Genomic DNA, 16,335 nt, shown 5'->3' with positions numbered 1-16,335 from the left:
ACTACAGGGTCGTTCAGTGTCAAGGTGTAGCATTATAATGTGAATGCCCTCTGAGTGCCATTCTAGTTAGATTTTTTTGTACTCCCACCAAAATATCTGTCCAATAGGTCCGCTTGATATTATAGTTGGCGTGAAACGAACCGGACCAATACAATGTAACAACCTGGCGAACTGTGGTTTGGACTTTAAAAGGACTATTACAATGTGAAAATGCCTTGAAAAAACAAAATACACTAAAAACTAACTAAACTAAACTGCAATTGGAATAAAAATTGAAAAACAGATATTTAAAAAAAGTAAAATCCCAAACTATAATAACCCTGGTTGGACCATAGCCTACACCATATGCATGTATGTTATGTTTACTTACTTACTTACTTACTTACTAAACTATAGCGATAATAAGATGGCAGTTTATTACTCCATTGCCAAACTGTGGGAAACACTGCTTTCTATTCTTTTCTATTCCATCCAAGTATTTTTATGCGAATCACAGGATGTATTTTTGCCAATAATGAAATTATGCGATAAATAGCAATGGAAACGCATTTGTTACTTGACAGATGGATGAAAACTTCTCTTAGTTTCACACTCCCTCCCTTTCCTCTCTCTGACACTCTTTGTGTGCTGTTTAACTGAAATGTGGAAATGCGGAGAGGCTTTTATTTTGGTGGGAGAACAGCTAGAGAGAGACAGAGAGAGAATAGGGGAGAGTTCCCCTGATGGAAAACCCCTCGACTTGCCAACACACACACATACACACGCACACATCCAGAGCTCTGTAAAGCCTGGCAGGGGAAAAAGGATTATATCTGTAATAGGAACCAGCATTGCTATGCTCTGAGAATTAAAAGCCAGTTTTAGCTCTCAGCCACAGATAAACAGGGAAAGATGGGCTGTGCATTACCAAACAATTGGGATTCGTTCAAATAATAAATTCATACATCATGTGCAAGACTCCCATAGTCAACGTTCAGTTTCAGAAGTTGATTAGCTTTTTCAAGACATTCTCATTTCATATAACGTGCCTTGAAAGAAATTAATGCTATTTCCTTGTTTTGTTCCTATTTTGTTTCTCCAGTGTCAACAATCTTCTGCTTTGCATCCGTACTTCTTTTTCTTTGCCGGCTGTTGGGCAGAGAAACAGAGGTTATAACTCAAACTTGAACAGACAAATATGTTATAAAGCTTAAAAGAATATCCTGGCCATCTGTACCTGACTCTCATTTCTCCTCTTCCAGCACTAGTATCTTTTTTCATTCAGTTCAGCCTCCAGCTTCTTCCACTGGAGTTCAAGGGTCTCAATTTTATTTTTCTCCAAGCTGTCCCTTTCTGCCAGTCTTTCCTTGAGGGGCTTAGCCTCTCACACCTCTGCTTTCAGGATGATGTGTTGGGGGGTTTTATGGGTATTAAGTCTTGTTCTGCCCTCTTTCTGGTGACCCTGGCCTCCCGCTTTCATGGCAGGAGTCTGGCTCGCTCTTCATCCCACTGGACCTGGTGGGAGGCCAGCTGATCTTTAGCCCCCTTTTGCTCCTCTCCACATCCCAAAGAGTAGCCTGGACTTTGGCCAACTCTTTGGTCAACTGAACCATGGCCTCAAGACCACTGTTCCTCTTGAGATTGAAAGAACAGATTACCCAATTAAGAGTTTTGAAGATTGGCTCTATTTTTCTGAGCAGCAAGCGCCTCCTCTTTCTCAATGAGGAGAATTTCTGTCTCTCTCTCTCTCCCATTGGGCCAGTTGCGGTAATAACAGCCTGGCTGGACTTCAGTTGACTCTCAAGCTCTGAGATGGTGGCCTTGCTGGTCCTTAGCTGGTTCTCAATCTCCGAGTCAGTGGCTTTTTCAGACTTCAGCCGGCTCTCTATAGTTCCACCATGGAAGCCTGACTCACCTCAGCAGCTTGTTTGGAGGTTTCCAAGGTTGGGCCATCTCTAGATGCCTCTTGGTGTTCTTGCCCTCATTTTTCATGTTCTCCATGCAGGACTTCAGCTGTTCCGTGGTAGTCAGGGCCTCTTGTTTCTCACTGAGGAGAGCAGCCTGTTTAGTCTCAGGGTCACTCAGGTGGGATCTCAGCTGCTGCTTCACCTCAGGGTAAACAGGGGCTTTTGAAAGCCTGACGTCATTGCCTCTCTGTTGCTCTGCCAGTCCTGGATAATGAACTCTAGGTGCTCCTCTGCCTTCCTCTGACAGGCTTTGAACACAGGGAGTCAGTATTTCTCTGCCACTCCTTGAGGCTGGTCATCAAATCAGTCTGAAGGTCTGTGACTTGTACCTGGCATAGTTCGGCAGCCTGCTGATGGAGAGCCTGTCGATGTTGAGCTTCATTCAGCAGCAGCTCACCTCTAGACCCCTGCAGTGGTGACTCTACTACTCTTTCTCCATCTGTCTATCCTTCTCCATCCTACCTCTACCAGCCTGGACTTCTTCAGTTGCTTCAAGTACAGGGACCCTCTTCCCCTCACAATCAGCCAGGGCTATCCGAAGCTCAGCCAGTTTAAGACTGTTCAGCCTTTCAGTCTCCTTCTTCTCCACCCTGGCTCTCCCAACCCGGAGCTCATCAGTGGCATCGTGCAGAATGGTTCTCTCCCTGTCACTCTCAGCTAAGGTTGAGTGGAGGTCATCTGTCTTCGCTTTTTCCATTTCCTATTTCCTTCCTATCTCAAGAGCCTTTGATAGCTTCTCCTCAGCCCTGGCGCAGCTCATCCAGCTGGGCTGCTCATTGTCCTTCATCGGTTTCAAGGATCTCTCTGCTGCACCTTTGCCTGTTCAACTTTGACTTGAGCATATGTCTTGTCCACCACCAGTTTACAGTGATTGACGGTGGCTCTTATCTCCTGAAGCTCACGTTTATCCTGGTCACACGCTTTCTTGAGCTACTCAATCTCCACAAGCAGCTCCTCAAACACTGATCCTCCACTGCAGTATTACCTGTCGTTCAGCAGGTCAAACTCCATGTCTTGTAGCCTTCTCTGCTGTCCTACCTTCTCACTCTGCTCCTCAGCCTCTTTCATTTTCTCCGTTAACACCTTGGTCATTTTCCTCTCTCTTTTTCTTCTCCAGGTCTTCTGATTAATGAAGTGCCCAGGTACTCTGATGATAACATAATAACTAATAATGTCATAAGCAACACTGCCAAAGAACTTCACAGGTTTCCATACAATCAAATGGAAGAGTAAAATGTTCTTGTGGTACTAATTCAGTTACTTATTCATTCACGCAGAGCCCCCCTCTCCTTTTTTTTACATTTTTCATATCAGTATATCTTGGAAGATTGAGGTGTGTCTGATTTTGTATTTCATTTTGGGTGTTTGGACACACACAGTTTCTTAATTTTGAAACAATTGAAATTTTTTGCACTACAGGACCCTTTGGGGTTCACAATCATTTGTCCATACAGGGCTGAACATAGATAGCCAAGGCTTATTAATTATTTATACAACTAACTAAGAAGCTCATAATCCACCTGGTTTTACTGGACTTGGGAAATGACTGATTCCATGTCTGGGACACATTATATCAGGAAAGAGTTTCCACCCTGGACCAAACTATCAAACAGCGTTGGCTGTGTGTGTGTCTTTGTATGTGTGTGATGGTTAGCATCATATAGACAGAGTAGGTCCTGTTTGAAAGACAGCAAGGATAGTCAAAACTGCAAGTCAAACTGAAAACGTGCACCAATATGAACATAGTCACCTGAGAGCCAAAGTAATATTGATTATCAAAATAAACCTGAGGAATGAAATGGAGTACATATGATATAGAGATGCCTTTTTCCCCAAAACACACTAGTGCCGGAAAGTGAGTTTTGAAAGCCAGAAATCTCAGCACCTGACAAAGTCATTATTGAGTCATTGGTACTATTCAACCGCTGCAGATACATGGTCCATGGGAAAGTAAAAATGCACCTTTAATCATTGCCATCTAGAGTGTTGCCTAACAATATATCCTGTGTGTCATTACCTGGATACCCAGACAGTCTGTCACTGTGATAAATGAGAGAGTGTTATAGACAGTATAATGAAAGGACAGTGTTGAGATGAGCTCTGAAAGGGGGCATCTTGCCAAGGTGATTTATAAAAGAAAGATGAAAGCTGTGTTGTGTTGCATGTGTTAACAAGTCCAAATGAGATTCAGGGCCAGCTATAACACAACTAGTAAAATGTTTCATGACCCGGGCCAAGCCGAGCCTTTCAATGTATACTGTAAAATACTGTATGGGTGTCCATAGAAAAATCAACTACGGACTTAATTCACCTCTTAATTACTGTGGTCACTAAAGAAACAGGAGCACTCTCGCTTCACCTCTCTCTTAGGCTGGGGAAACACTAGAAGTTCGTACCACGATCACTTAAAATACAAATATGTGCTGCATGCATGAAAATTGAAATGAGAGAAATACATGTTCCCACCACGAAAGGTTGTGGTCAGGGTGGTGGATGTGTGTATGTATTTGCATTCAACTCTGATGACCCGCGTTTGATTCCCAATACATACCAAGAAGATTTCAACTGTGAGTGAAGTTTTAATTTTTAGGTAAAGTCTTTTTTATTTAACCATGACCAAAGCCTTTCCCTAACCATCAACCATCAACCAATGATTCAATGATGACAAAACAGAGATCCTTTTAGTGGGTCCTAAGGCTTTGAGGCACCAGGTCCATTCTTTGTTGACTCCTCTGTCGTTAAAACCCTGTGAGCATGTTAGAAACTTGGGTGTGATTTTGGATTCTGATCTTAGCTTCCAGAAACACATATCTAATATCTCCAAGACTGCCTTTTATCATTTAAGAAATATATCTAAAGTTAGATGCTTTCTCTCACAGTCAGACTCTGAAAAGCTAGTTCATGCATTCATTTCTAGCAGACTTGATTATTGTAATGCACTTTTTGCTGAACTAACTAAGCAGGCGTTAAATAAACTCCAGCTCATTCAGAACACTGCAGCCAGAGTATTAACTAAAACTAAAAAGTCTGAACATATCACTCCTATTTTAACTTCTCTTCACTGGCTCCCAGTAAAACAAAGAATTGATTTTAAAATTCTCCTTCTTGTTTTTAAATCTATGAATGGCTTAGCACCTTCTTACATTGCTGACATGCTCACTGAGTACACACCGGACGATCCCTTAGATCATCAAGCAAAGGTCTCCTAACTATACCTAGAATAAATTCTAAATCAGTTTATGGTGCCTTCAGTCATTATGGTCCCACTCTCTGGAATTCTCTACCGTATGAACTAAGGTTTACTACAACAGTGTCTTCTTTTAAAAGCAGATTTAAAACATATCTTTTTTCACAAGCCTTGGGTTAGCTGAAAAGGATGTGGTTAACTGTGTTAACTGTGTGTGTGTGTGGTTACTGTGTGCTGTCTTGAACGTACTGTATCTATTTGATATGCTTACCATCATTTTGTTATGTTCTTTGCCTATTTGTTGCTTTTTATCCTGAAGCACATTGAGTCTACGCTTGGCGTATGAAATGTGCTATATAAATAAATTTGACTTGACTTGACTTAACCAAGTTCTTTTAGTTGCTTAAACCTAACCATAACCTTAACCCTAACCTTAACCAAAGTTGTTATACTTAACTAAACTTAACCGCTAGCCAACTTTTAGGTGAAAATGGCTTGTCCAATTCATGCTGTTGTCACTAAATCCAATTTGTGTTAATGTCATAGAATCCAATTTGTGGAGGAGGAAAGTAATCTTCACATAATTTGTGTCCACAACACGTAATCTGCGTTTCAGACTTTGTGCTCATTTCACAATATCCAACTGGTCAATATCCAACTTGGCGGCTCAGATGAGTCTGTAAAGTTGGAATCTGTAAACTTTTTTTGTTTTCAGATTATTTTTGGCAACCACGCAGGTTCCGACCAAGCCTCCAATCAGGATTTCTCCTCCGTTTGCTGATCTGGTGTAAATGGACCCACTATTGCACTAGCCTTAGGAGATTTAGATGGTAAATCTGCGGTGCATTGACCGTGTCACACTGCCTCATAATCAGCATATGATCGAACAGTCTCTGCCACTTGGCAAGTCATTTAGAGTAGGTGTATAAATTTAATAAACACCAAAACAGGTGTCATTTCAAGTGCAGTGCTCTCCCTCAGATCAAAATTTTGAATGTTAATAATATAATAAATACAATTAGCATTTACTCCGAATAAGGAAGGCTGGTTGTGTGCTGCCACTACATAAGAGTGACAATAAATGTGAGATAGCTAACATCCATTTATTTCCGTTGAATAGACTTTCACTCCTTGGTTTTGACACTGCTGCCTGTGCCTGGTTTTAAAATCATCTGTCAGTGTGTAAAGGTAGGGAATGTATGTTCAGAGTTTTTAAGGATAACTAAAGGGGTTCCACAGTGATCAATATTAGGCCCAGTCCTCTATACTATTTATATTAATGGCATTGCCTCTTCAATAAATGCTTCTTAAGTAAACCCTTATGTAGATGATGCAGTTTTGTACTGTTGCACTGTTTTGTATAATCGGCAGAACCTGCAACTTGCCTTTGATGCTCTCCAGAAGCTTCTTATGGGGCTCTTGTGTTGAATGCTGATAAAATAAAACTTAGGATGAGCTAGAAAACTTGACTATAGTTATGTCCAGATTTGTACTTTAAATGGTACTCATATTGACTCTGTCCCTTATTATAAATATCTGGGCATCTGGTTTGATGATAAATTCACTTTAAATCCTATATCGAAAATCTGGCTAAAAAGTTTGTACAGAAACAGTCCTTGCAATGGTGTAGTCATTATTTCTTTCTCTTCTGTATTATGGAGATGTAATATTTAGACATGCAGCTGTCTCCAACCTTAAAGCCCTTAATGTTCTCTACCACTCAGCTCATAACTGGGGACAACTATAGCACTTGTCTCTATAGAAGAGACAAGCTTTGGTATTTGTTTATTAAGCTCTTGTCCATTATCACATCACTACTGGAACCTACAATATCCAGTCTGAATGGCTTGAGCTCCAGGGATCTTGAATTAGCTTGGATTTAGGACAGACTTCTTTTAAATTGAATTCCCCTCATACGTGGAATTAATTACAGTGTATATTGAAGCTTGATACTCTGGTAACATTGGAGCATTTCAAGTATATGATTATGAGTTTGGTTTTATTGAATGCAGATTTGAGATCTAAATAAAGGTGCTAGTAATATTGCCTTATTCCATGCTTGCATAATTCTGATTATGAGTAGTCATGCTGGCGGTGGTCGATCACCTCAGTGTAGACAAGTGAAAAGTAAAAAATGTTGCTGTGTGACTGTATCCACGTAAAGAAGCAGAGTATCCATTCACAATACTTAATAAAAAATGAAATGAAATGAAAAGTCAATAAGATATACAGTATATTACGAACATCTTGCCTGTCTTTTCTGTCTCCTCTCTCCACTGCCGACTGTACAGTTAAGCAGAACATTATCTTTAAAGCATGGAGTGCCTTGAAACTCCAAGAGGTGGGATTTTTTCCCCCTAAAACGTAAGGGTAAGGGACAGAATACGGGGAAAGTGAATTTTGAAGGCCAGAAATCTCAGTAGCTGGCCAAGTAATCGATGAGTCATTGATATTATATATATTATGGTCATTTTGCACTATGGAAAAGTAAATATCTTATTTATTGCACTTTTAATCATTGCCATAAGTGTTGCCTAACAATGTATGCTGTGTGCCATTACCTGGATACAGTCCGTCGTCAAGTGTGTGTTTTCCAAATCAAACTAGTTGCCAAGTGCATGTTCCCCAAATTAAACTAGTCGTCAAATGTGTGTTCCTCAAATCCAGCTGGTCATCAAGTGTGTTGTATGTGAAAACGTTGGTGAGGAACAGCAAGGGTGAAGGGGAGTGTTTGTGTGATACAGTGTAATGCCTGGGCCAAATGGAGGGTAACACACACAGTCTTGATAGTGTCTTTGCCACTGAAGGGTTGTCCCATCTCTGATCTAAATTTATACTGGGGACAGTAACATAGTACAGCTGGTGACATCTACACACTCTGAATTGCACACTGGGTATACCTTTCAACCGGGCAGCAGGGAGAATGTGTCCGATTTACTGCCTGAAATATGGATACCATATTGTATCTAATACCCAAATGTATTTAACAGACTCATGTAATATATATATATATATATATATATATATATATATATACATATATATATATATATATACAGTACTGTGCGAAAGTCTTAGGCACCCTATATATTTTATATAAATTTTGTCTTAGATGTTTATTTGTTTTTCTGCATTATGCCATTGCATTGTGTTAGTAGACTGCTCTTTATAGTATTTTTTTTTTATATTTAGAAACTTCATTTCATTATTTTTGAAAGCATCTTTGCTTTAAGGAATGTTTTTTACATGTGCGTAAGACTTTTGCACAGTACTGTATATATATACTTAGAATTCGGATGGCATGTTTTTGTGTATAATTCAACTTTAAAGTAATAATCTGTGGCATTTTCATATAAATAAATGTCCAGTTATCTGATTGATAAAACTTTGATACAATCACAATTGTAAACTATATCCAGTTCATGAAAGCTTTTACATTTGCTGTTCTAAACACCCGGTAGCTCTTCCCTGGCGCACAGGAAGTGATGCGTTTTACGCTTCCGGTTTGTTTGGAATCAATAGAAGAAGAACTGGGTAGTTAGCATGAGCAGTGATAGCCACCATGGTTGAACAGACAAAGAAAAGAGAAACTCAAACTTCATCAACAGAAAATCCAAGGAAAAAGACGTCACAGTACTGGACACACTGTTTGATTGACAGGTGATCTCTGGGAAGAGCAGTGCAGAAACACCACTGGAATGAGCACTGAGCACCAAAGACATATACCTCTACCAGCCTGGGAACCTTCATTCCTGTGGAAAATCAGGAAATCCAAGCAGCCAACTATCAAAGCTGCTGTAACAGTGACTCAGATTCAGCATTCCTCTCTGTGTTCCTTATAGTGGAAACTACCCCACACACACACACACACACACACACACACACACACACACACACACACACATACACACACACACACACATTTTTAGAGGGTTTATGGAGGAGCAGGGTGTTAGAGGGCAGTAGTGTGATTTCCATCCAGAGGAGGTTGGGCTGGAAACACAAACACTGCCAGGGGAACCTCAACAGTAATATGATTCTATATAGACTCTCTTGTGTAAGGCAGATGCAGCTTGGAATCAAATCAGGAAGAAATTGTGAATTTATCTTAAGATACAATACAATTCAATGGGAGAAAAAAAAGAAAAAAGAATTGTGATTTGTTTTCCGGCACCTTACAGTCACTGAAATCGAAACCAAACACCTTAATTTTATCCCTGAAATGTGCTTAATTTCTCCATTACATAAACATTAATTATCCATTAAAAATAACATAGCTTTAAAAAAGTAATGTTAGTATCATGAGTTTATAAGGGATTTATTCATGGGTTGATTCACAGAGACACTTGTAATTAAGGGATTTTTCATGCCTTTTGGGCAGTTTTACAGGATTATTAAGTGGAAATTAATGGAAAAGTTCCTGTCTCCCTGAATTTTCATTAAATTAGAAAATAAAGAGTGTGTTTAAGGAGGTTTCGATGGGATCCCCCCCATTACTAACTCCCTTAATTTTAAGGGGATTTTGCATGAATTAAGGGGTGAATTCATGTAAATGAATGAAAATGTGAGGTTATTTTAGGGATTAGTGGTTCATAGAGCCTGTTGCATGTAATCTGTTACTCCCACAAGCCAGTGTGTGTATAAAATGCTGTTTGCAAAGTGGCAGGTTGTCACAGATGTTGTATGCTAAGCCTAATTTATTTATCACCATATCCTGGTTCTCCCGGTGGGGGCTGACATGCAACAAAGGTAGAAAAGTTGGCTTGGCACCGGCTGGTTTATTTAAGAGGTCAGCTGCTGAAAGCCTCTTCACTGAGGCTTTAGTGAAAGCCTGTCGCAGATTTCATCACGACATTATTGTGGATCACACTACTCATATGCACCTCGCCCTATTAAATCCCACACTGCGTTGGCACACCGCTGTGTGTGTGTGTGTGTGTGTGTGTTGGGGGGAGAGATAGAAAGATAAATAGTGTATAGAGTCAGGGGGAGAGAGAGAGAGATCGAAAGACAAATGGTGTTTCAGTGTTCCCAGAGGGCTCATTAAAGGGTGATTCCGCTCATTTAACGAGACCAGAGGAATGCAGCTCTGACATAGTTAATGGTTAGCTTATTGGACTTGAAGCCAAGATCAGGATTCTCGCTGCTGAGCACATTTCATGCTCAACTCTCCTAACTACTTCTTCACACTGTGATCAAGCTGGTTGATGGGTCTCTCTGTTCTGACTCTGTTCTGATTGATTGCTTCTATGTAGCGGCCTGCAGCTACAATGCTTTGAACAGGCAAATCGTATTTTTCACCGCTTTGGTATTGACGTTTGTAACGTTACATTGTTTTGATGAGTTGAAGTAGCTAGTTAGCAAGTGCTTGTTGGTTGCATTCATCTAAAATCAGTAGAAAAAAAATCTATAAAATCTGATGGCTGATATCACTACGAAACCAAACCCCGTAATTTTATCCCTAAAATGTCCTTAATTTCTCATAACATAAACATTAATTAGGCTATTAATTAAAAATAACATAGGTTAGTATCATGGGTTTATAAGGGGTTTATTCATGAGTTGGTTCATGAAGACACTAGAAATTATGGGATTTATTTGAGATGAAGTCTCTATATTTTGACTGTACATCCATACATGAAGGAATTCCATTTCCTCTCCAATTTTTCTCTCCATCTTCTTTCTCACCCCTCTTTCTCTCTCTCTCTCTCCTTCAGGTCACACTGGTCGCTTCATCAGAGCCGTACTCTGCACCAGTCTACTCTTTGTACTGGCTCACATTTGCTTTCAGACGGTCCTATACACCCATCCTCCTCTGGACGCCGCCCTGGGAGACAACTGTTCACAATGGGACACAATAACCAGGCATATAGGACTGTCCAGGTATGTAAGTGTGTGTGTGGTGTGGGTGTGGGTGTCGGTACTTGAATTCTGTAGAGAGGGAGACCGACAGAAAGTGTATGTTTTATTCTCCTCTAGGTCTCCTGTTTACCTTCTAGCTAATTTCTGATAAGACTTCATCAGATTTCTACTCTATATTAGAGGAAAACCGGTCGCCTAGTTCTTCAATAATAATAATAATTATAACTTTATTTATATACTATATTTATATACTTTATTTATATAGCACTTTTCTTAACTATTGTTCTTCTTTTCTTTTGTTAAAAAACAAAACAAAATATGGCATAAGTAGTCCCATATGAGCATCAATAACCATGAGAACATAAGAACATAAAGAGAAAATAATAAAATACAAATAAAATGTACAAGTAAAATAATAAAAGAATAAAATAATAAAAGTCAGTTAAAAGCAAGTTTAAAAAGGTGCGTTTTTAGTTGACGTTTAAAAGAAGTGAGACAGGTGACCGTACAAAGTTTAAAAGGGAGGTCATTCCACAGCTTAGGTGGCCTGGTGGCAAATGCCGTCTCCCCTTTAGTTACTAGATTAGCCCTTGGAACCAGGAGCAGAGCCTTATTTGATTACCTTAGTGAGCGTCCCTGTACATATGGGGTGAGTAGGTCGGAAATGTAGGTTGGGGCTAATCCATTTAAGGCTTTAAAAGTAATCAATAAAATCTTAAAATGAATTCTTTTTTTTTTTTCTTTTTCTTTTAAGTTTATTTACATTTTTCAATATATACAAACATGACACAGATGACAAAGATGACACAACATAAACATTACATTACACTCAGACTTTCGGACATCCTGTACAAGTATAGAAGTGTAAATGATATAGAATATCGTCAAAATTAAGAAGCATCAATGCGACCCTTGACACAGATGTATCCTTACAAAAAAAGAAACAAACAAAAAAAACAAAAAAAAATAAATTAAATGAATTATAAAGGAAATTGGAAGCCAATGGAGGGATGCTAAAATGGTGGTGTGGTCTCTTCTCCTAGTTCCAGTTAAAAGCCAAGCTGCTGCATTCTGAACCAGCTGAAGACGGTTTAATGCTTTTTTACTGAGAGCAGAATAAAGGGAGTTGCAGTAGTTGAGACGTGAGGATATAAAAGCATGGATGACTTTCTCCAGGTCAGAGGGAGATAAAAACGACTTGATTTTAGAAGTATTTCTTAAATGATAAAAACAAGACCGAGTAACTGATTGTATTTGAGAGTTAAAATACAAATTGGAGTCAAAAATAAATCCCAGGTTTTTGGCAGAGGGCTTGATGTTAGTTACCAAGGTGTCAAGACCCTCCTGATGCCCTGGAGTCATAATTGGAGAACCAAATGACTTCAGTCTTACCCTGATAGAGTTTGAGAACATTTTGAGACATCCAGCGCTTTATGTCCTCAAGGCAGTTTTTCATGGGAAGGGTATAATTGTGTGTCATCTGCATAAAAGTGAAAAGAAATATTGTGTCTGCTAATTATGTTGCCTGAGGGTAGCATATATACAGAGAAGAGAATGGGACCCAGAATTGAACCTTGCGGTACCCCACAGTTGAGTTTGGCAGAGGAGGAGGTGAAACTGCCTAATGTGACCGAGAAATATCTATCAGAGAGATAAAACCTAAACCAGTCCAGAGCCAAGCCATTAATGCCAACAAATTTCATAAGGCAGTCAAGTAAGATGTTATGATCAACAGTGTCGAATGCTAAGATCAAGCAGGACTAATACAGAACAATTCCCAGCATCAGCAGCCTGGTAGAGGTCATATGACACTGAGTAGAGCAGTCTCTGTGCTGTGCCCCGATCTGAAACCAGATTGAAATTTTTCAAATAGATGATTGCCACTCATATACGTTGTCAATTGGATATATACAACTTTTTCTAGTATTTTGGAGAGAAATGGAAGTTTTGAGATTGGACGATAGTTGGTTAGAATTGCTGGATCAAGGCCAAGTTTTTTAAGGAGTGGTTGAATCATTGCATGTTTGAAATCAGGAGGGACTGAGCTTAAAGCCAGGGAATTGTTTATAAGTGACAGAATAAAAGGGGAGATTGGGCCTCATTCATGAAACGTGCGTACGATCAGATTTGATCTTAAAGTGTACTTACGAACGTTTCCACGAACATTTCGGCATTCATCATTTTTTTTCTTACCTGAATTTGTTCTTTGGTACGATCAAAATCTACGTGTGTTTGGAAACATGCGTGGGGCATTACGCATGAAGTGGTTTCTGCTTAAAATGCCTTATTCTTTAAGGGAAATCTATTAAAGCAGTTACAGACCTCATATCAACAACAAAATGTGTTTCAGGCCATTTGTAAGCCTGGTGATAATAACCATATTAACAAAGCTAGGCCGATAGGAACAAATTCATAGGCAATTCTATTCAATTGGAAACATGAGTGATCAAAGTGATTAATTAGTATCGTATATATATTATCATATTATATTATTATATTATTTATTGATCAATAAAGTTCGATCTTATCTTACCACAGGAGCAATAGACTGTGCACATCAAAGCACCATCTCCAAACGCATTTCCCTATTTAAATCGCAAACAATAACACACCATAAACATTCAATTAATTTGTGACGCCAACCTAAACCTCCTACATGTGGTTTCCAGCCACGACTCATTGGTGCTGCAGAACAGCAGGGTGTCGTGCGTCTTGAGCAGGTGCTGCTGGAGACGCATGGCGCATATAGGACTGAATGAAAGTTAAATTAACCAGAGTATCAAGACTAACTAGTTTGTCTCTAGGTGATAGAGGTTATGCCTTGACCACATTGCTAATGACACACCTGATAAACCTTCAGACCCCTCAGCAGCGATCATATAATTATCATACGTGCACTCGCTCCGCCACAGAGCGAGCGCAGCATACTGAGCTGGAAGGCTGTGATGAGTTTGGACACCGCAGGAAGAAAGCTCCTGTCAAGAGCTACAGTCAAAACCAGCAATATTATTATAAAGCCTAAAGTCTGAGCTTACCATCAGATGGAGATGCTGCTTGAATTAAACCAGTGTCCAACTCCGCTGATGACTGGACATCTGACAGCACAGTCTCCATATTATTTCCCCAAACATTTTGGCAGCGCCCTGCCCTCCGCCTGAAGCTAATAAACTGCATCTATTTGGAGTTAGACTATCGCCCTCGCTTTTTAGATTCTAACTGTAAGTCAAACAGTTTCTTTTTAATTTAATTCAAGGTGTGTGTTTCTGATGTTGCAGCATTGACAGCATCAGTAATTTCTTGCCATGTTTTCTTTCTCAGTTGCTGTCACTCCACCGCTTACACTTTTAAAAAGTATATAATTTTTTTTCTCTCACTCCCGACAACAACACTTCTATTTCAGAGTTTGAATTTTTCTTCTTGGGTCTGTTTGCCATTCTCCACTACTCCAGTAATGCTTTCCATTTGCGCACGACCCTTCAGACAGCAGACCTTTTATGGAGTTGCCAGGGCGTCTACCTATGCTAATCAGCATCAACAGGCACACGCATCCAATTAAGGAACAAGTGGCATTCATCATCAGATACACCTGGAATACGCAAAAATCGAGACTCTGCGCATGCTTCATGAATCCCACGTTGGTTTTGCGTAGGCATGTTTCTTAAGAACAAAAGTAAGAACAATTTAAGAAAAGTTTCGTGAATGAGGCCCAAATGTTCCCATTACCTCTTTTAAGAACCTTGTTGGTAAAACATCTGAGCAGCACGTAGAGGCGTTCATATGAGACACTGTGTCTAGGAGCATTTGTGGGGATATCTGCTCAAAACAGCTGAGTGGACAGGGTTTAAGTCGTGGGTTGTGGGTGTAATGTTTTTCCTGATAGCATCTATTTTCTCTGAGAAGAAGATCAGAAACTTCTCGCACTGAGCTGGGGAAAGTTCAACAGTGGTTGGAGGGTTTAAAAGATGATCTATCGTATTAAAAAGAATTCTGGGGTTGCGGGAATTGACAGAAATAAGGTGAGAGAAATGGTTTTGTCTGGCAGTCTTTACAGCAGCATTAAATTCCAACATTAAGTCCTTCAACTTTGAACGAAACCTATTTTGTTTAGTGTGCTTCCATTTCCTTTCAGCTTTACGGCATCTTCTTTTAAGAGAGACACCAGACAAGAATTATTAAAATGGCTGAGCTGGGACTCAGGGGAAGAAAACATAGAAGAGCCCAAACACAGATTATTAAAAACCTCTTCAAATTTGCTAGCAGTATTAGAGGTTATGGGGCGGAACTGATAGCAGCCGTTTGAGGGATTTAAATGATCTAAAACAGGAAAATTAAAAACAAGGCAGAGTCAGAAGTCAGAATTCTGACTTTAAACTCAGAATTCATGTGGCCCTCATCCTCTTCCATAAACACCAACTATCCACCACACTTTACAGTTTTTTACAATTGGTTATAAGCATTTCTCAATACTGAGTTCACTCTCTCAAAACTCTTCACACAGTTAGCACAACAGCGCTCTATGTGGACCAAACTGTGAATCATTATGCATTCAATGACCACAATTTTCAAAATTCTTGAATTCACTTCTCATTCAAACTCAACCACCAGCAAAACTCTATGTATCTGCAGCCCATTTTGCAAATGTTTACATACTCTTTTCACTGTTAAATTCAAGTTCAAAACCTAACATACAACTTGCAAGCGGACAGCAATTTGCTAAATCACAAATACTATATTGAAATATCTGAAATATATTCAACATCCTGAAAAAAAAAAAATTATATAATGGTTGATTGAAGTTATGTAAAGGACACCAACCACAGCTGATTCCCATCTCAGCTGGAGAGTACAACTGTAAACTACATTGCTTTTACTATATTACAGTATTGGAATTTTTGTTTCCATTACATTTCATTTTGTGTATTTTGTAATTACTGTATGCCAAAAAACCCCACTGAAAAGCACACATGACTCGTTCCTGTAGCATATACTGTAGTCCATTCTATAAAAAGGTGCCATTCTGTTTTGTAATAGGTGTGTAAAAAATACATTTATGCATTTCTTGTACTCTCAACCAAAGAATTATGAACTGAGCTGATTTGATGAGACATGCATGCAGTGTTTTGGTGGTTTTGGTGCATTTTGGACATGAAAAGAACTGTTGTGCCAAGCGACATGTTGCTGCAGAGAGTTGTATGAAGAGTTTTGAAAAAGTGAGCTCAGTATTGAAAAATGCTTGTAACCAAAGAGGGTGTTGGTAAAAACCCCACATGTTGTTTTGTCTCACAGGATTTAGGATGCAAATTTGATGCTCAATTAGTTGTAATTTTTTTTTTTTTAGAA

At 39.3% G+C, this 16,335-nt stretch overlaps 1 protein-coding gene across 1 annotated transcript in view; it reads left to right on the top strand.

The window, feature by feature from the left end:
• piezo1 (piezo type mechanosensitive ion channel component 1 (Er blood group)) overlaps positions 1-16,335 on the top strand; it is a 110,772-nt gene that overhangs the window by 35,454 nt on the left and 58,983 nt on the right. The window contains exon 3 of the mRNA XM_078288904.1: positions 10,851-11,016. Coding sequence (XP_078145030.1) covers positions 10,851-11,016 — 166 coding nt within the window. The remainder of the gene's footprint in view (positions 1-10,850; positions 11,017-16,335) is intronic.

The sequence above is a fragment of the Centroberyx gerrardi genome, chromosome 15, assembly GCF_048128805.1.
Source record: "Centroberyx gerrardi isolate f3 chromosome 15, fCenGer3.hap1.cur.20231027, whole genome shotgun sequence".
Lineage (NCBI taxonomy): Eukaryota > Metazoa > Chordata > Actinopteri > Beryciformes > Berycidae > Centroberyx > Centroberyx gerrardi.
Note: the sequence above shows the minus strand (reverse complement) of the source record. Positions and strands in the feature narration are given on the sequence as shown.